Genomic DNA, 20,928 nt, shown 5'->3' with positions numbered 1-20,928 from the left:
AAGGGACTCAGAGAAAAACTGTTAGAATAACCATGACTGTACTGTACACTGTAATGTGGAAATTAGAAGTAAATCACATAAAGGACTGTGACAAAAAAAAAGCAGTAATCATCTTTGATCAACAAGCAGTAAAATTGGAAAGCACTGACAGTACAGTACTGTAGTGTCTTTATTTCTTGTATTCATGCATAACTGTTAAATTAGCTTCAACATAAAGTGTACTTAAATAAGGCAGCTCATTAAAATGAACACAAATATTGCTTCTCAAGCATAATGAATGTACATCTCAGAAGCAGTTTTTAAAAAAACAAAAAATCCCAATACACTATGGGGCCATTTTGCCCAAATTGCACACAGTTTGCATCTGTTTGAAGTTGCCAAATCACATAAATCAAACTGTGACATTGGTGCCTAAAGGGACATTGTCCCTAAAGGGCCTAAGGGACAAAACTGTTTATAGTTTTACACTAATATGCTGCATTTTTATCAATAAAATTTACTGTTATTTTCAATTTGGGTTCTGAAAGGTTCTCTGTACACAATACGGTCGGAAATTAGGGAACGTCGTGTCAATGTTTTTTCTTATTACTCATTAATTACAGTGACATCAAGTCTACCAACCACACCATTCAGTGCATAACTAATAAAAAAAATTAAAAAATGCCACTGCAGATTAAGAAGTGTGGCACTACTATTGTTCCACCACAGTACCTGAACTGAGAGTCGGCTCATACTGTTGAACACTTTGGCCTGCGCCTCAGAAAACACCTTCTCAAGCCTTTGCTCCATCATTTGAGAGAAGCGACAGGATCGAGGCTTATCAACCGCTCCCACAAACTGCAACACTAGAATAGAAACAGCACAATGGCAAACTTTTAAAGGCATTCTTTTGGAATTCTCCTGTTTGCGCATTGTTGTCTATAATTAGGAACACTGAAAATATGAACGTATCAAAAGATGAAAACAATATTTTTTATGAGAATATATACTTCAGATCGTATGTGCTTAATCAAAAGAACCTTTTGTATTCAGACTCAGATATTTCCATTTTCTTCTCTGATACGGTGTCATAAAAACATATTTTTCTCTTTTCTGCACCTGTCTTCCACTCTACAGTCAGAGGAGGAACAGATAACAGTAATTCTCAAGCTGATCTCTGACTTATTTATTCATTTTTTATCCCAACTGAGCACTGGCTGACCTGTTTTCAGCTGGAAGCCAGTGGCCGGGCTGGGTCTCCACAATGCAACAGGAAGAGGCAAGGCTGTTACCAAGGGGAGGTACTGTCGGAGGTCTGCAATCAGCTTATCGCGGCCGTAGTAAGCCAAGGCTTCCATCACTGCGGATGGGAGGTAAACTATATCCCCTCCAGTCACATGATAAGCCACTGTCATGTTGGGAGAGCCAAATACAGTCTCCACCTAAGAGAGTCGAGTAGGAAAAAAAATAATAATCAAATGTTTTTCAGGGGAAACTTGTCCCAACATGAGGGCCTATTAATGAAAGATGAAAGAATGACTTTACACCAGTTTGAACAACAGTATTTCACAGCTTACTCTAGTTGTAAGCATCAAACTGTTTCACCTGGACCTCAGACCACATCTTACTTTGCTGATGTCTCAGATAAAAGTGATGCCACACGGCAGGAGTGCACGTCTACGTGCACTATCCAGCACAGCAGTGCTGTGGAATAGCACAGATCAGATACGATGTCAACCTCAATATCTACATGTAAATTTAGCATTGTTGCTAAATCGAGTGTATAACAGTGTACTTATGTAATTAATATACGTAATAATATAAGTGTTTGTATGTCAGTTACAAAGACAGTATGTTACCGTAGCTCAAATGTAGGATATCAGTATGATTCCTATTTGGGTCATGTTTTTCTTATAACAACTTAAATTACAAAGTAGATGTATATCAGCATATTTCAAATTGCAAATATCTCAGTGGGTGAGCAAAATGTCATAAGAACATATTTTGTTGTTACTGATCCAACTAAAAGTTGGTCGTGATAACATTTTTTATGGGAATGCATAAGTACTATGAGCAGAAAGATTTTCACATTTTTGGTAAACACTGTCAATTAAAGTAAAGTTAGGTTTAATGCTGAGAAAATCTATGTATTCATTGATTAAGAATATATATATATAAAAATATATATATATATATAACTCCAGCACCCCTGACTTTTTTAAAAGTTAAAAACTTTGCAAATATGATGTAACCTTGCAGATGTTGTAGTGCTGCAGCTGGATTTGTAGCATCACTGACGAGGCAACAATAAAAACTTCTTATCATTTAGTTTGAACACATGAAAGATGATTAGTCAGACAGCAGCTGCTTTTCAGTCCTTTTAGTACACTGACAAATTACGCTGAAAGTCCCAATGAGATCAAGTTCAGTGTTTAAAGACTTCTACCTGATATGTTGTAGGCTTAATATAATCTAAATGTCAGGGTCTGCGCCGCCTTGTGCAGCTGACCAATCAGAGCAAACTGAGCCTCTCTGTATGCTGTCGATGATCACTTTTATGTAACCCTTAAAACAGTTCATGAAAGTGATTATGATTATCTTCCTTCCTTTCTTCCTTCCTTCCTTCCTTCCTTCCTTCCTTCCATCCTTTCTCTTCTTTATCCACCATTGCGTAATAAAACATACGGTCAAGTTGATTTAAATTTTCCTTGCAAACAGGATATTTGGGCATGGCTCAGTAGGAAGAGCGCAGGTGTAGCACAACAACGACGGCCGAACTGGTTGTTTTATTTCCAGGTTCAGTGGATCACCTGAAACAGAATCACTGTCAACATTGTGAATCACACCTGTGTTTTACCTTAAGGTGTGACTCACACCTTACAGTAGCAAGTTCAAATGTCTGCCGCAAAAAGGGCAAGTTCAACTTCATGTCATGCAACAGTAAAATGTGCATGTGTTTTCTCAGGATGACTTTTTAGTCAACTTTGCATTTGTGAAGACTGGAAAGCGAATAATAAAAGATCTGAGTGTGTGCGTAGGAGAGGTGAAACCATTCAGATCCATTACCTAAACCCATCTGAAAGCCGACAAGGGGGAGGGGGTGGGGGGGGGGGGGGGGGGGGGTGTCTCTGTAGCTGAAAGTCTCTGTAGCTGAAAGTCACTGCTCCACTTCCTCACAATTCAGCCTTGTTACAAGCTCTGTGAAAAGAGCCCTTTATTATCGCTTCATCCTCTCAGGCTTCACCCGTGTGAAGGTGTTATTAAGAGATTGCATTTCGAACACACTTATTAACTCTATCTCAGAGAGTGGGACAGACAGCAGCGCAACAACCCAACAGGTCTCAGATCTGGAATTCAAAAAGTTTCTGGTCACAAAGAAGGAACTACGTGAAAAAAAACACAAAAACAGTTCCTCATTGTTGTTTTTTTTTTTTACAAATGGTTTTAGTCCTATGGTTCACTTAATTCAGTCCATTTCTCATCATCTTTTTAGCATCAGCCTGGCACATCGCTCTCCTCCCAACCGTTTATAGCCTATAATTAAACACAGAGGCAATTTCCCTGGCTAACGGCTTGCTTCCCATTGGACGAGAGAGCACTGCAGCTAAAAAGAACCCGTGCGATGTGGAAATGGGTGACAGAGGTGCACTGAAGCAAGACACCTTCTGAGAATACAGAGGGACACTTAGGATGAACATGTGAGCGCGCTGACCTTCATGTGCCCAGGATGCATACACGGGCCTCACTGTTTGATGCTTCCAGCTCGAGAAATACAGCACGACAATAGATTTCATTAGACTGCACACACGCAAACTGCGACCCACTGAGGATGAAGGAATCCCATTGTTTTTGCAGTCATTTTTAGATTCCTATTAATGTAGTTTAACAGAAACTTGCTCAGGTGTTTTTTATTCTATCCGAAGTTGGATGGCTGACAATTTTCTTCAACTTAATGATGAGAAATCTGAAGCCCTTGTCTGTGCCCCTGATGGATTTTTACCAAAGTTAATAGAGACTCTTGGCCCGCTCGCCTCATTTGGTAAACCCTCAGTTAGGAACCTCGGGGGCGTAACTCTTGACTCAGTGTTGACTTTGGATGCTCATGTTAAACCACTGGTTCGCTCTTGTTTTTATCATTTAAAAAACTAAGTCTCATTGTGTCTCACGCTCTGAGATGGAAATGATTGGAATTCTATGTTCACTTGTCTGAGTAAAAGAATCACTGGAACATCTTCAGGTTGTACAGACCGCTGCTGCGAGGCTTCTAACAAAATCTTTCAGGTATTCTCATGTCAATCCGTTGCTAATTCAACTGCACTGGCTCCCCGTCCACTACAGGGTACATTTCAAAATGTTGGTTTTAAGATTTATAGCTCTACATGGACAAGAACCAACTTACATCAGAGAACTTTTACTGCAGTATCTCCCCAGCAGGTCCTTGGGGTCATATGAGCAGGCCCTGCTGGCTGTGCAGAACACACTGTTGAAAACTAAAGGTGACAGAGCCTTTGCACTCTCCTGAGATCCGTGGACTCTGTGATTTCTTTTAAAAAGCAGCTGAAAACCCATCTTTTCAAACTTGCTTTTGATTAGCTTTTGTTGTTGTGTTTTCATATTTTTCATGTTTACTGTATTTCATTGTGAATCACTTTGTGATTTTTATCTTGAAAAGTGCTTGAAAGGTGCTTTTTCTACTTTTAAGACTACTGTTTGTCACTGGCTTCATTTTAACATAACTTTGCATGGCTAAGAGGTGCTCATATAACAAAGTCACAGTGAGTGGAGGCATTAGAGGCTTGCAAAAGAGAGGCTGCATTTTTCGCACAGTGGGAACTATCACTGGTTTCACAAACGACTAATCCAAACACACAGTTCATTGTGTGCGCACCAAGTGGATTTTTTGGGGGGGACACTCTGAAAGTGGTTTGCTCCAGATTCAGCTTTTGTCAAACCAAATTTGGTGTGTGTCCATTCTTCTGTAACATAGATGTAAACTCTGCAAACAAAAGTGTGTTTCTTATAATTTATCTGTGGCTCTGCAACAGTTTTAATCTACATCGTGTTTTAATGTTGGTACAGTTACTCAAATATGTGACACCGCACTCTGCCATCTGGGACACAGTCAGTCAACCTAATTTCTATATTGGTCCTCGTCTCCTCACATAGCCTACATGATGGTCCTTGGTATGATAATACGCATCCAGTTTTCTGGTGAGTGCAAAATTAAGAGCCATTCATTAGTGATAAAAGCTGTTCTGTATCATTTGTGTGTATTCTCTCTTGATTAAAAGCACAGCCATTCCTAAAAGACAATTACACAAATTCTCGTCACAAGGGCAGCAATTTTTGACATCTCTCAAAATAAAGCACAGATAATTTCAGCATAGACTCACTTCTGACTGGCAATGTAGTCAGTAAAGCTCAGCTCACAGTGAGAACATCAGCTGATCAATCAGTAGCTTTCCTGCTACACGTACAAACTATATATGAATTAATAATTGACATATATGTAATTGATGCTGCTCTTTTTTGTATTCTGGGGGTCTTTTTCCCTGCCTCAGTTATTCCACTGGTGCATGTGGGAGGGCTGAGTCCTCAAATCAAGCCGTAACACCAAATGTAAACAGATGCCTTTCCCTATAGTCATGTGAATTAATTTGGATCCTATGGTATATTCCTAGGGGCACTGGTGGAAAAAAGATTATTGCACAAGTTCTTGGAACTTGATGACAACATTGTGGCCGTGTCTCAATAATACGCACTCTCAAAATAAGAAAAAATATGTAAATGTACTGATGGCACTGGGCCAGCTCCATGAGTTATTATTATGAATTAGATATAAAAAAATATATATTTATTGGCTTGTTCCCCTTCTATCCCTTAATGTCACCTTTAGTAAAAACAGTTTAAAGTGCATGGGTTGATATAGAAAGAAAATGCCGACATTTGACAGGCTGTTTTCAAAAAGCAGGAGCTGAAAGGACCCTGGTAGTCAACACGACGGTAAGTGGATGCATAATAAACGTGTGAAGAATTGAATTAATGCAAAAAAGTTTTTCAATTATTTATCAAGCGTCCGCCTGTAGCTGTGTAGTGTCCTAGGTTCTTCCAGGCTCTGCTGGATGAATGCAACAACTTGCCAAACATCTGCATATAGGGAGGACTAACTTCATTTATACCACGTTGCGTGATTAGAGGTGGGCACTATCTGGTGCAGTGCATCCTCCTTTACCTGTCTCTGCTACAGTCGGAATGTGGTTACCTTTTGTTTTGGACCAACTAAGCAAGATATACAACATATGTCCATATGATGGACTGGACATGATAACTGACAGCAAAATTCATAGAGTGCATGCACAATATTCCTCTTTTTTTAGCTGATGTACTGGGTGTATATTCCTTCAAGTGGAGCTAAAATAAGAAACACTACGAGTTTGTGGTCTCTTTAGTTGTCCATGTCTCCTGCTTTCTTATGCACACATACTCTAACTTAAACACATGCAGTGTAATTCAGTGTGTTGTGGATGAAAGTGCAGTGACTGAATGATGCGCAGTAACTTTTTGCAGCCTGACCTGCGCTTGGGCGGATGTATCATTCAAAGCTTTCCTGAGGCCTTGACTCAGTCCCCTTCGCAGATTCTGCCTCTGAATGCTATCCAGCCTGTTTCTTCTCACATAGATGGAAACAACTAGGACAGACAAAAAGTCAGGCAGCAAACAAACACATCACAAAAATAGAGATGCAACAATTTTTGTTCTCCACGACTGTTGCAAAAAGAATTGTTTACCCGTTTTCACCCATAATCTCTCAGTGATGTTGCATTGTGGTGGTGGGGCCTCTGTGGTGGTGGTGGTGAAAGGCGAGATGAAGACGGTGGTGACCCCCCTCGGGGGGCTTGTTCTTGGGACGGGTGGCGTGAACGTTCTCCTGCTGATGGTGGTGGTTGTGGTTCTCCTGGTGACAGGTGTGGGCCTCGGTGTGGTTGTGGAGGTGGACTGCGTTGGGACTCTTAGGGGAGGCGTGGCATAGATGGAGCTTTTCGTGGTCGAAGCTACAGTTGTGGCGGGGAGCTTCGCAGAGGCTGTTGTGGTGTCCTGTTGTGGGGTCAGCAGCGATACCTGAGATGTCTCCTGCGTGGGTCCAGCAAAAAGCGTAATCCTGTCTGACTGAGACGGGGCTAGGCTGGCCTCTTTTTCTTTGGGGAATGAGAGCACAACCGATTTAGATGTTTCAGCGGTTGACTCGTCCGTCTCTGCTTCTGTAAGATCAAACATCTCTGTCACTACCTGTGAGCGAATAGAATCGAGTGATGAAGTCAAAGTTGGTGATGACGATGAAAACGTGGGTTTTACAGAGACAGATGATGTTGCTTCGCCTGGATACATGGTTGGTGTTGGCAAAAGTGACACTGAAGTGGTGGGTTTCACGTACAAGGAGGACAACTGAGAGGATGCAGATGAAGAAAAGGTTTCTAAAGATGATGAGGGATGAAATGAAGTGAAGGACGACACCAAGTCAGTTGATGAAGTTGATCTCTTCAGAACTATATTTGTGATGATGTCATCAGGAAGTGAGACAGCTAACTCAAATGCAGATTCAGGAGAGTGAACATCGGCCAAAGGGGGGCTCTTCTTGCTCTTGTACACCAACGCAAGAGATGTAGCTTGTGAGGATGTTTCAGTGTCAGTAGCTATGTAAGAGAGGGGCAAGGAAACATCTGAACCACGGGCTGATGTAGCAGCAGTGTTCACCTTGACTCTTGGCTGTTTATTGACAGCTTTAGCAGATTTGAGATAAGCAGGAGACAAATCAAGAGTCTGCTCTTTATTGTCAGATAATCTGAAAACATAGGTAAAAGATGGATGCTCTCTGACAGTTGAATAAAGTGGATATAAATCACTGGTGACAGCTGTTGAATCATTTGAATTCAATATATACACACTGTGCTCTTGTCCGTTTTTCAGGCTTGGATATTCATATGATGAGCCATCTGCTGGTAAATTAGAAATTTCCCTGTCAAAGCCAGCAGATACATTTTCTGATTTAAAAGCACTGCTTTGAAGAGGCATGGGCTTGGTAGCTCTCCATTTTGTATATAGAGCCATTACTTTTGTGCCAAAGCTGAAAATAGTACTTGTCTCTCCGCTGTTCTGTCCGTCACTGGAGGAGGTAGTTACTGCAGAGGAGCCATTGGAGTCAATGCTTGTTTGTCTGTCTAAAAATGAATGTGATTTATCGCTACTATAGCTGCTGATTGCTCCCAGAGAGGAGGAGCTTTCCCTCTGTGTCAGGATGATTTCTGACCAAGAGGAGGGAAAAGACTGCTCTAAATGGCTTGCGAACGTTGCATCATCGTGATATTTAGCAGGTTGTAAGAAAGACAAAGTGACAGAAGGAGAAGGGATTTCAGCTGATCTTTTGCCCGATCCTTGAGAGCCTTTGTTCAGCATCATGAAATCTTCTGAAGTCTTAAAAGACAGGAGTTGTGTTTTGAGCTGCCCTGATGGAACGCCTGTCTTGTAGGATGCAGAGTCTCGGATAAGAGCAGACTCTTCCTTTCCATTAAATACAGGAGGAACAGAACTCTTTTTTCCATTTGACATATTTGACATCTCATAGTTTCCTGCACTTGTTTGGACCTCAGTGGTTCCCTCAGATTTCATAGAGGCAGAGCTTTTAGCTGGTGAAGGTAAAGCAGGCGTGTGAAATTTGAGGGGCAAAGTAAGCAAGGATCTTGTTTGAAGAGGTATTTTTGAAGGGCTTATTTGTGCTGCAGAATTAGTCTCCTTATTCACATATACCTCTGTGGAATCATCTATATCATCTTGGATTGAGTTGTTACTAAAAGATAGGCCTGTTGGCTGAGTGAGGTGTGAACTACTTTGATGCTTGGCTTTATAGGTCATATACTTTGAAAAGTCTGCTGGCTCTGAAAGAGTTGTTGATCTATTACTGGGGGTGAGTATCATTTTTAGTGCCACCAAACCTCTGTGTGTGACACCCTTAAAAGAGCTGGATTGTGTCACAAGTTCCTGAATATCTCTGAGCAAGGCTGACTCTGACGTGGATGAGGGTGATTCTTCTCCGGTGCTCGATCTGAGGACGGAACCGTTGGTGTGCTCAGGCCTTAGCAGCGTGAGTGAAAGTGAGTTACTCAGGTGAGCTTGAGTGGACGTGGATGTAAGCTCTGCTCTTACTGTCCGTCCCTGGTTGTAATTTATGTTGATGGCAGGAAGACTGGAACTGCTGTGACCCGCTGCTGTCACTAAATCACCAGGATTAGAGGCATACTCTGAGGCCACTATGCCAGAGTGGATACGTGTTTGTTTGGCGACCGCAGTTTGAGAGAGAGACGTTTGATCTGGCAACGACCCAGAGGAAATAGTGAAAAACCATCTGCTGGGTGTGAAGGTCATTGTTGGTGTCACAGTTGGATTTACAACATGTGAACTGAAAGGCAACGCGGCTACATTGCTTTTGTCAACTAAAGTGTAATTATCTACTGCGGTCCTGTCTTCCTCTTTGGTATACGCAGTTCCATGTAACATCTGCTGTGTGACATGACTAGAAACTGAATAGCTTTTTGGACGGGCAGACAGCCGAGCTGATGTGGGATTCTGTGTAGCTCCCTGCTGCCTTTGAACAGCTTGACTCTCTTGATTGAAGGGAGTTGAAAGGCTAATTTCCAGATTATTGGCAGATACCGAGTTAAGGCTTTTGTTCTGATTTTGAGTGGGTCTGTATAAATCATCTGAAAGATTCAGACTATTGTTAGGAGTAGGATATGATGAAAACGTGTTGGATGCAGTTCTATGGATTACATTCGTGGTTGCACTTCTTATGTAGATATGATTCATTTTATGCTCCGGTGAGTACAAGGAGTGTTTTGTCATTTTATTGCTATTTTCAGAGCTGGCTTCACTTGGAAAGTTTGATGGTTTCCTTGCTGCATTTTGCATTCCCTGTCTTACAGCATGTAGGTCACCAACTGAATGAGAGGTGGATTTTGCAGTTGTTCGACTGTCTGTCCCACCCTCAGGCCCTGCTGGTGATAATGTTGCTGTTTCTGTCTGAGCAGCAGAGCTGGACACAATTCCCTGGCTCTGAGATAAGGCAGCTTTGTTTATCCGCTCAGTGGAAGATGATCGAAAAAGCAAAGAAACAAGGGATGATGTCAAAGAGGACGTGGATGGAACTGAGGAAGACATTGATGTCAATGATAAAAATGGAAATGATGAGAAACTCGTCTTTCTATCCATTAATGACTCATGTGATGGCTTGGAGATGGCCGAACCAATGGCCACAAGTGGTATGGTGTGTTTGTCAGATAGGTTAAAAATCAGACCTGAGCTGGCTTTATGGATCTTGTCTCCCACAAAGGACGGTGAGGAGGACATGTCCAAACCTTGGCTGGAACTACGTGAAGGCCATTGGGTGGTTTGGGTCTCGTCCTTGCTGATACTCGGCAAGGTTCTACTGTGATCAAGGCTTGCTGGATGTTTGACAGTCCCTGCCATCACGGTTAAGACGGAGGAAAAAGCAGGCTGCCCTGATAAACCTTCCCTCTCAGACTCTGAGTCACCATCTGAATGGACAACTGGGAAAGGCGTCTCCTCTGCCACCGACAGGTCAGCCAGTGGGTGAACAGGAGCATCTGTGACTGAGGGGTCAATCGGTAAAGGCGGGGAACCAGAGGCATCATAGGTGGATTTTTCTGTTAAAAGGACAGAAAGAGACATGACAGTTTAATACTGAAACTCAATTTATTTGCTATAACCTACCTTCAATTTTGTGTTACTTGTCAGCCAATTTATCTACCACAAACACCAGTGTATATGTAAGAAGACAAAGTATCAGCCAGGTTATAGTCTACTTCAGTTCATGCATTTTTAAATCAATCAATACTCCCTCTCTAATAAGCTCAACCTCAACACCCTGCAGTAAATCATCCATAAAGTGGCATTGATGCAGATAAAAGGCCACTTTAAAAGGTAAGTGGTAAAACAGTCCTTTGGAAGACTAAATGGTCATTTTTCTACTGAAAAAAAAAACAACATAGAGAGCATCCTGCTGATGCATTCCTGCAGTCTTCAGTCATAAAAACTGTATAAAATGTCATGCTTATGTCCTGTACTGGTTAATTACAGTTTGAATATTAATTGTGCTTTTGACTTTACTAAACACGACTGATAAAGTCATTTCAAAGAGGAAAGACCTCCAAGTAGCTGCTTGTTCACTGGTTGATAAGGCTTGTGCTCATACAGAACAAGGCACATACTCGTGTAACGTCAGAGCGGTTCAACCAAATGTCAAGTGGCATTTTACTGGATTAAGATACGACCCTGTACTCACTGTTTTTTGTGGAAGTGATTTGTTCCACCCACACAGTTTTTTAAAGACAATGTTGAGCATGAGTTTATCTTTAATAGGTTGGGAATAAAAACCTTCCTTTTTTTTACCCTAAATGTAACTTTTCACTTACATGGATTTGCAAAGTGCACACATTCAAAGTTCATAAGACAAATGCAAGCCTCTGACATGAGCTTAAGAGATAGTCAGGATCACTCCACTATACATGTGCCCATGACTGTAGATTCAGACGTGTATAAGAGCAATGATACTTTCAATTTCCAATTTGAAATAGATTTTTGCCAAGTAGGTCTGTCTCAATTCTGACATGATTATCTTATAGCACTCTGAACGAAAATCTGTTTCTCCACACTTTAGCCAACGTGATGCCATCACAAAAAGCAAGGATTTCACTAACACCGTAATGCTCCCGTGTCAAAGTGGACCAGGCACAGGCAGCTCCTTCACACACACACACACACACACACACAGCAGCAATAAACCAAGTGAGGTGTACATAACGTGTTACTCAACGCTAATAGGTGTTTTGTCCAACCGCAGCTCTGGCGTGGGAGGATTTGGAAATTAAGCCGAATAAGAGAGGACAGTTAAGAGACGTACTCAAATGAATGACTGAATAGTCACTGATTCTGGTTATGTTTCAGTCCTGGTTCTGTTGGATCTCAGCGCTGCGCTTGATACTGTAGATCACAGAATCCTGTTGCACAGGCTGGAAAACTGGGTTGGACTTTCTGGAGCGGTCCTTAACTCGTTAAGGTCCTACTTAGAAGGCCAGAGTTGTTTTGATACAATTGGCAGCTACAAATATGAGCGAGTGGTCATGACTTGTGGAATCCCTCAGGGGTCAATTGTTGGACCTCTTCTGTTTAACTGGTATATGCTCCCTTTGGGTCAGATATTACAGAACTTTAACATCAATTATCACAGTTATGCAGACGATACACAACTTTATGTGTCTCTGTCACCAGACGACTGCAGCCCAGCAGACGTACTGTTTCAGTGTCTGGAAGAAATAAACTCCTGGACGAGAGAGAATTTTCTACGATTAAATGAAGACAAACTGAGATAATTCTGTTTGGTAGCAGAGAGAAGAGGGTCAGCATTTGGTAAATATCTTGAGACTTGGGCCCTTACAATCACTGACCAAGTTCGTAACCTTGGAGTGTTAATAGACTCAGATCTGACTTTCAGCAGCCACATCAAAGCTGTCACCAAGGCAGCTTTTTACCAACTCAGGAACATTAACAGAATTAAAGGTTTTCTCTCCCCAAAAGACCAGGAGAAACTCATCCACACATTCATCTCCAGTAGACTCGATAACTGTAATGGTCTCTTAACCGTACTTCCCAAAAAGAGCATTAAACATCTGCAGCTCATCCAGAACGCTGCTGCTAAAATTTTAACCAGGACTAAGACATCTGAACACATCACACCAGTTTTAAAATCTTTACACTGGCTTCCAGTCAGCCACATAATAGATTTTAAAGCCTACTGATGGTTTACAAATCCCAGAACAGTTTAGGCCCAAAATACATCTGTGATATGTTCAGAGAATATAAACCCAGCAGAGCTCTTTGATCCAGGGACTCAGGTCAGCTGGTCCAGTCCAGAGTCCAGACTAAACATGGAGAAGCAGCATTTAGCTGTTATGCTGCAAACAAGTGGAACAAACTGCCAGTGGAGATTAAACTGTCACCAAATGTAGACATTTTTAAATCCAGGTTAAAAAACATTCCTTTTCTCATGTGTCTATCCATGAAATCTGCACAACATATTTTATCTACTGTTGCTTGTTTGTATTCATTTTAATTATTTTATTTCTTTCTATTTATATTCTTTTATGTATTTTTAATGCTTCTACCACTCCCCGCTGCTTTTATTTTATATAAAGCACTTGTTTTGTACATGAAATGTGCTATACAAATAAATTTGATTTGATTTGATAGTCTTGCTTTGGTTACACAGTTTTCTTTTATTCATATTTCAATATTGATTTTTTAATTGATTTTTTTACTTTATTCAGTAGATATTTTCTATTTTCTAATGGTATTTTTTCAATTGTTATGTCACCAAATTTTCATTATTCCGTGAGATATAATAGTCTAAAAATCCTAATAACACTAATTATGGCATTTACATCTGGGACAATATATCACAAAAGGCATGGTAAAAAGGTGAAAACTCATCACAAACCCTACTCACAGGCTGGTTTGTGAGTGTAAACACATCTTTCTAATAGTCTCAGATGGTAAGGGCAGACATTTGTGTGTTGCTAAAGAAAAGGAAAAAAGAAAAAAAAATCTTTAAAGTGGAACAAATGGAATTATTCAAGAGATGGAGGCTGTGTGTTGAAGTATGGCTAACGATACTTCTAAAAACACACAATGGACTCATGTTTCAGGGTTTTGTGCCCTTGCAAAAGTCACAGCTCAATAAAAGGCAGAGAGTGAGAGACAGATATGGAGAACTATCACCGAGATGCTCGAGGTGATTAACTGACCAATATGGCTGACGTGGAGTTGTCTGTTATCCACTTCTGTCCTCTTCACTCCTTTTATTCTCAGCACATCCTCAGCTCAGTGATACAGGGGTTCTTTCATCCATTTATAAAGCTTAGTAGTCCTGTCACATCTCCCACCCCCCTCAGTATGTTCCTCCTGCTACAGAGCTGCAGCTCACTCCTGCGTTGCAGCAACATGAGCAGGAAACTTCTGTGGACCCATTTAATGACAGTCACTCATGTCAAAGCAGGAAGATGCTTGATGCTCACACACTCTGGCATTTTTGCCTCATATGTTTTTCCAATCACTTTTTTTAAAATAAAAGCATATGCAAGCATAAACTATAACATGCTGACAAATATGCTGCAAATTCTGCAGAAATGAGAGGACTTTAAGTCTGTTTTTCCTTTTTTCATACACACAGGGATTAGCCTGAGGCATTGTGCTTTCACACAGCTGACACTAAAAACACTTTTTTTTTTATCTTCACACAACTGCAGAACATTAAACGAGAACGGTAATCTAATAACAAATTTAGAATAAGTTCCAGGTTACCTGTTCTGAGTGAAATCTCATCAGAGTCTGAGAGAATTGGCATAATGCTTTCCATAATTTGTTTCCAGAGGAATTTCATTAACTGTCAGTGTTCATGTCTTCATGCTGCTTTCACAATCCCACATAAATCCTCTTCTTCAATAATCACTAATGTGCTAAAATGTGATTAGTGGCACTGCGATACTAAAATATTTAATTGAGTCTTAAAAACTGGTGTTAAAAAAGAAAGAGTGGCAACAAGAGTGAGAGTTACGCTTCACAAAATAAAGACTGTGACTCATACTCCAAGGCCACAAAGAGGTCAGTGAGAACTTCAACAGCTGATTAGCGACCCCAGCAGCAACGTGAATTTGAGTGCATGGGATGGACGCCGGTGCAGGCGGAGGTGTGGCGCACCTGTGGTTCGCCACCTGCTCTGATGCAGCAGAGCATATGGGAGAATTTTAACAATGGACAAGAGAGACAAAGGCGTGCAGATGAAATGAGAGTGAAACAGTAAAAGGATGGGCTGGGATGAGTAGGGGGGAAAAGTCATCATTCCCAATAAATCATTTTGGAGGAAAATACTCTACACATCTGTGGGTCACTCCCTACAAAACAATGTGATTAACAAATAACATGTCGCATTAGTGTACAAAACAGGGAGAATTTGTATTTTCACTCTTCATCATAATTGTTCAGGTTATTTATTTTGGATATGTGGGACTTTCCTCCTCTCTTCTGCTTCGTATCACTGCTTTTGAAAACATCTGAGTTTTTAAATGTTGGATTGAAGAAACAATCTCTATCTAGATGTGAACTTGGGTCACGGATAATCATCATGTATATGTTTTATCTAAGATTATGTTAGATGAGCCTTTATCTCAACCTTTATCTCCATTAGGAAAGCTTTTGCTTCGACATTTAAAAGAACAAAGCTGGTGGAGCTGAGCGTGTTGTACAACCAACTCCATTTACACAGATCCCTAAACGCCAGAACACCAAGGACACTGCAGGTCACCCTGCGCGTAGACCCTACCCTACCATTTTATTCTACAGCTCGTCTTCTGTTTGTGATATCGGCACATTTGAATGCTCTCCCTTTTCATTTTGCTTCAAACCTAAATGTGCCCACAGTGATGCTGCGATGTTTGGTTTTGCAACAAAATCCATGACGGTGATGTCAATAGATGTCCAACAAAATACAATTGGTCAAATATCAGAAGTTAGCCCTCTCGAGATGAACAGTTGATCAATTTAAAACACAACAGGAAGATATTTTTTCATGGGTTATCAGTGGAGTAGAGGAGATTATAGCTTGGCATACGGAGAGCCCATCATTTTTTTGCCAGCATTGCCTGCATCAACTTCTAAATCTCTCTTTTCCTCTCCCTTTTGATTGAAAGTTCCAGGATTAAGATACCGAAGATACCAAATACCAGTTTTGATAAGTCCGTCTGAGATTGTGCTCAAGACAGTGTTTTATCTAACAACTGAAGATTTACTACAGGGTTTAAACAACTAATTCAGTACAAACACCATATTCTGTCATTTGAATGGAGAATTGAAACATGCAGATGTATAAGATCAGCTCAGCTGTTCCAGCTGTTATCAGGTGGCTTGAAATAGGACGTGTTTTGTTTTTTTGTTTTTTTATTTTGGTTGGATTATTCCGAAAAAAGCCGATCTTGACTTGTCTCTGAAACCTTCCTCCACCAGTAGACCCAAAGCACCTCGTTTCGACACTGTTTCTTTTTTTCCCTCTCTGCAGCCAGCGCTATCTTTGAGCTACCAGGACCCAGACATGACACTGGTGGGGCCTCCACCGCTCCACTCATATTATACGCAGCTTCTCTTTTTGCTTTGAGCTGTTTTTGTTCTCTTATGTGCAAGAAAACGGTAAACAAGAGAGTATAATTCAATAACGAGCCGGATGGCGCCCTGGGAGCAAAGAAACAAATTTGAAAAGTCTGGTCGACTCCATCTGAGGAAGCGCCTCAAAAAAGTCCCCTTTAACGTTTTGGCTGTTTATGGAAAGCAACAGCACACTGCTTTGAGCTGTTGTTCTATTCAAATTATAAAAAAAAGCAGAAGAAAATATTCATTTCACATCTTCTCTCTGTCTCAGTCCATGTGCAAAGATGGCGAACAAAGGAGAGGGAGACGGTGGCAGAGATGCCAAGTGCTGCTGGGGTCAAACTGTGGATTGGAGGTTGGACGTCACACAACCCTGCACTTTTTAATTTACCTACTCGTGTTTTTACAAACAGCACAGCAGGATGAGATACGCAACAGCTGCCTTGACAAGAGGCCTGCAGCAGACACTTAATACTTAATACTGCCGTGTTCACTCATACGTTCACTCATTCATTTACTCAGACAGTCCTGTATCAAAAGAAATGGAGAAAAAAACACTCCTTTTCCAAACAAAAAGTCGAATTTGGAAACAAAGTGCATCCCACTCAGCAGTGCAGCTACTACAGCCTTACCTCATCAGGTATGATACGTGAGGTAGGTACCAAACTTTGATAATGTTGTGTAACAGATATCAGCAAGGTAGTGAGCTGAGTATGACTTTGAAATTGCTTTTATGCTACATTTATGTGACTTGGTGGTGAGGATAACGGGTAGAATATTACAGAAACCTACTTTTTAACATCCCTGTTACTTACGTCATGAAACAAAGAAAGAATTTGAAGGATTTATCTTTAATTTGCCCTGAAAAGACACATCTAAATGTTAATAAACGGCAAAAAAAGTAACACATTTTGTACACGTTAGTGTAATTTTTCACTGCTAACAGGATATATGAAAAAAACCTTTGGAAGAAAAACACTGGAGAGAGAACTGACTCAGAGGAAGCTGCTCTCGAAACCCTTCTCTTCCCTCCCTCCATCTTCTCTTTCTCGTGCTTCATCCCTCCTTCCCTTCAGATGAAAGTGCAGCCTGAGGAGCTGAGGCTCTTCAGCTTTTTCAGCCTGACAAGCCGACACACTGACTCCTGTCCTGAAGCAGCTCGGGACACTACAGTCATGGCTCATGCTGTTGCAGTCTGTGCTCTCGTATTACTGCTTAAGGAGGCTGTTCCCTCCTGTCCTTGTTTCAGTGTTTGAGCTAGAATCATTTAGGCTTGAGTGGCAAAATGATGAATACTGTAAGATTACGGAGATTTCTCATCTGGTAGTTAAAAGGCGAGGTACAGAATACTGGCTTTGGTCACATAAAATAAATGCGACTAAATTAGCAGCCACAGTCCCAGAGATGAATTATGACTGGTACACTGTGCTCTCTCAACTAAATGTTACAATCATTTCCTTCTGTATTTGTACTTCTATATAGTGCATTACGATAATGAGTGTCTCCATGTTTGTCACTGCTGGAACTGGCTGCATACAACATACCAGAGGGCCATAATTCAGGGCTTTTAGTGAGTTTTTGAGGAAGGTGACAGGGGACATATTCTCTCCACTCTCACATGATGGATCACATATCTGCAGGCTCAGACCCATTTGGCAAAAAAAATAGGGAACAGAAATAAGAGAAAAAGAAACATTAGTTATTTTAAAGTGAGAAGAGTCGAAATGAAAACAGATTTTTATCTTTGCTGAGGTAAAGTTTCATCTACAGCTCGTGTGATTGTGTGTCTCACAGGAACAACAACTAACAAGCAGATCCTTCATAAACTTAATGGACAAGTGGCGCATAAGCAAAGGAACTTTGATATCTGTGCCTGGACCGATGGGGCACAGCCAAGGTGTCGATGTGGGAGGTGTCTCTAAAAGATAATGTGCAGTTGGATTTAGATTCCTCGTATCTAGTTAAGTTCAAGCCACACAATGTCAAATTCTGCCATAATGGAGTTTGTAAGAAATTCAAAAAAAGATTCCAAATACACTGCCTGTCCCAAAAACAATTCACCACCTGGATTTAACTAAGCAAATAGGTAAGAGCCTCCCGTTAGATAATTACTGCATGGATGATAATGTTTCAGCCGGCAACAAGTTATTTAACCCTAACTTATGCGGTGAGTAGCTTCTCATGTCTTAAATAATCATCCTGCGGTCGTAGAAAAGATGCTACTAACATTGGGTTAAGAACTGTACAACACATCCCTAAAAACTGGAGGGATAGTGGGGAACCACCATCTTCGAGGAAGAAATGTGGTCGGAAAAAAAAACAGATTTTACAATTTGATTGGTGGAATCAAATTGTAAAAAAAAACTTACGGCTATGTTTAATCGTGAAAGTAAGAGCATTTCCACATGCACAACGCTAAGGGAACTCAAGGGATTGGGACTAAACAGCTGTGTAGCCTTAAAAAAACCACTCATCAGAGAGGCAAGTCGGAAAAAAAGGCTTCAATTTGCAAGGGAGCATAAAGATTGGGCTCTGGTGCAATGGAAGAAGGTCATGTGGTCTGATGAGTCCAGAGTGACGGGCGCATCAGGGTAAGAAGAGAGGCTGATGAAATGATGTACCCATCATGCCTAGCGCCTACCATACAAGCCTGTGGGGGCAGTGCTATGATCTGGGGTTGCTGCAGTTGGTCAGGTCTAGGTTCAGCAACGTTATGAGTCCAAAGAATGAGGTCAGCTGACTACCTGAATACACCGAATGACCAGGTTATTCCATTAGTTGACGTTTTCTTCCCTGATGACACGGGCATTTTCCAAGATGACAATCATCAGCATCAAATTGGGAAAGAGTGGTTCAGGGAGCATGAGACATCATTTTCACACATGGACCACAGAGTCCAGACCTTAACGTCATTGAGAACCTTTAGGTGCTGCAGAAAACTGTGCTCAGTGGTCCGACACTCCCTTTTCGAAACGATGCCATAGCGAATGTGTGCCATAATCAGAGCTAAAGACGGTCCGACAAAATATTAGTGTGTGACTTTTTTTGGGACCGGCTGTGTCCAGTTTTCACCAATCTTCATACCAATATTCCAATGTTTGCCACACTGATTTTTGAATTTTGAATATGAGTATTTGGTCCGAAAAGTAGCTTTACATCAACGAACAATACTGCACAAAAACATTTGAACAAGAAGGATCAAGAACAAAGACAACTTTAGCTGAAAATAGGACACTATTATCAGGTTTTAAAAAACAGTTCTGGCACTAAATAAAAGCTTGCATTAATAAGAAGCTTTGATTAAAGATCTTCCGCAACAGCTCAGTGTAATAGCTGAGTGGCCTGTTTAATATTAATATCAGATAAAACCTTATCTTAGCAAAACCAGTGCAATGAAACATGGTGCTATTTTACACTTACTGTACCCGTGGAGCCTTGTAGTGGTTACTGCATGGACGGCTGATGTTATATGCTGCAATATATTAAACCCTTTGCATTACAAAGTGTTTCCACTAATGCCGAAGAGTAAAGAAGTTAGATAAGACAGAAAGACAACTGAGAATAACTTTACGATTTACATGTTACAAATCATTCAACACGGCAAAGTATTCAGTTCAACAGCTGGACTGAAACTTCTCAGTGATGTTGCAAGTAAAGAAGGACATAGGTTAGCGGAGATACCTCAAATTCCACTTCAGGTTCACGAGAAAGGCTGTTTTTGGTAATTAGCCATTTTTCATAGATCTGCAATAGTACAACTCCCTGCATTCTGATCTTACCTGACGCCACTAAAGCTGAGCCAGCACTAACTTCATATCAATTCTAACGCCATGCATCACAAAATGCAGCTCGGTTTGTAAACAACAGACACCAAACTCAGTGCCTGTTACACAGTACTGAGCCAGGATCCTAAAACTGGCAGGAAACGGAAAAACCTGGCACATATCATCAGAACATAGGATTCACTCTGATCATTACATATTTATGGTATATAAAGAGGGAAGAATATTTCAAGGTGAAATATTCCTTTGATGCTTGAAGTGATTTGATGAGCCCTGCTGAGCCAGACATGATGACTTGAAGTCAGAAGCCCCAGCGCACTTCTGCAGGCGATCACAGACCAGCAAAGATAAGTCATCTTTACCTTCAGCACCACATCCAGAGGCAATGCTGGCCTCTGAAGTGAAAGATAAAAGGTAAGCACGTGTACTAACTCATCATGGAGGATTCAAACAAATGAAATCTACTGATTACTTTCTAACAAAATGTTTCAATCTGGGAGATTTCATGTTTCGCGTCAGTGTCAAAAACACACACTTGTTCATCTTAACACAGCTCCAAACTTGACAAGAGATGCACTGAACTGATCAGCAGGAATATCATACACATCCGTGCCTCAGCAAAGGAGGGCCTGTGGTCCTGATACAAGCTAATATTTGGGTTGTTATATATGTTATATATATTTGTGGGTTAATGTCTCACGGAGACATGCATATCAGAGCAAGCAGGGGCACAAGTGTAGGATTGATGCTGCATGCTGGGGGCTGCGATGGGCCAGGAGATTACAGCAGCCATTTGACATGGCAGGATGGCAAAGGAAGGCATGTGACAGTGACAAGCAGCCGATGAGACTACAAGCAAAAACGAACGGGACGAGCTGAGATATGCATCCGTGTCACTTAATTT

General features: G+C 41.1%; 1 protein-coding gene across 2 annotated transcripts in view; it reads right to left on the bottom strand.

Moving 5' to 3' along the window:
* Window positions 1–20,928, bottom strand: part of kiaa1549lb (KIAA1549-like b) — a 64,792-nt gene that overhangs the window by 25,702 nt on the left and 18,162 nt on the right. For both annotated transcript variants that reach the window (XM_072380431.1, XM_072380430.1), the window contains exons 2-6: window positions 10,326–10,694; window positions 6,768–7,238; window positions 6,553–6,668; window positions 1,202–1,421; window positions 712–845 (exon numbers count right to left, since the gene is read on the bottom strand). In XM_072380431.1, coding sequence (XP_072236532.1) covers window positions 712–845; window positions 1,202–1,421; window positions 6,553–6,668; window positions 6,768–7,238; window positions 10,326–10,694 — 1,310 coding nt within the window. The remainder of the gene's footprint in view (window positions 1–711; window positions 846–1,201; window positions 1,422–6,552; window positions 6,669–6,767; window positions 7,239–10,325; window positions 10,695–20,928) is intronic.

This window comes from Leuresthes tenuis, unplaced genomic scaffold (assembly GCF_036924035.1).
Source record: "Leuresthes tenuis unplaced genomic scaffold, fLeuTen1.0.hap1 SCAF_2, whole genome shotgun sequence".
In the NCBI taxonomy this organism is placed as follows: domain Eukaryota; kingdom Metazoa; phylum Chordata; class Actinopteri; order Atheriniformes; family Atherinopsidae; genus Leuresthes; species Leuresthes tenuis.
Note: the sequence above shows the minus strand (reverse complement) of the source record. Positions and strands in the feature narration are given on the sequence as shown.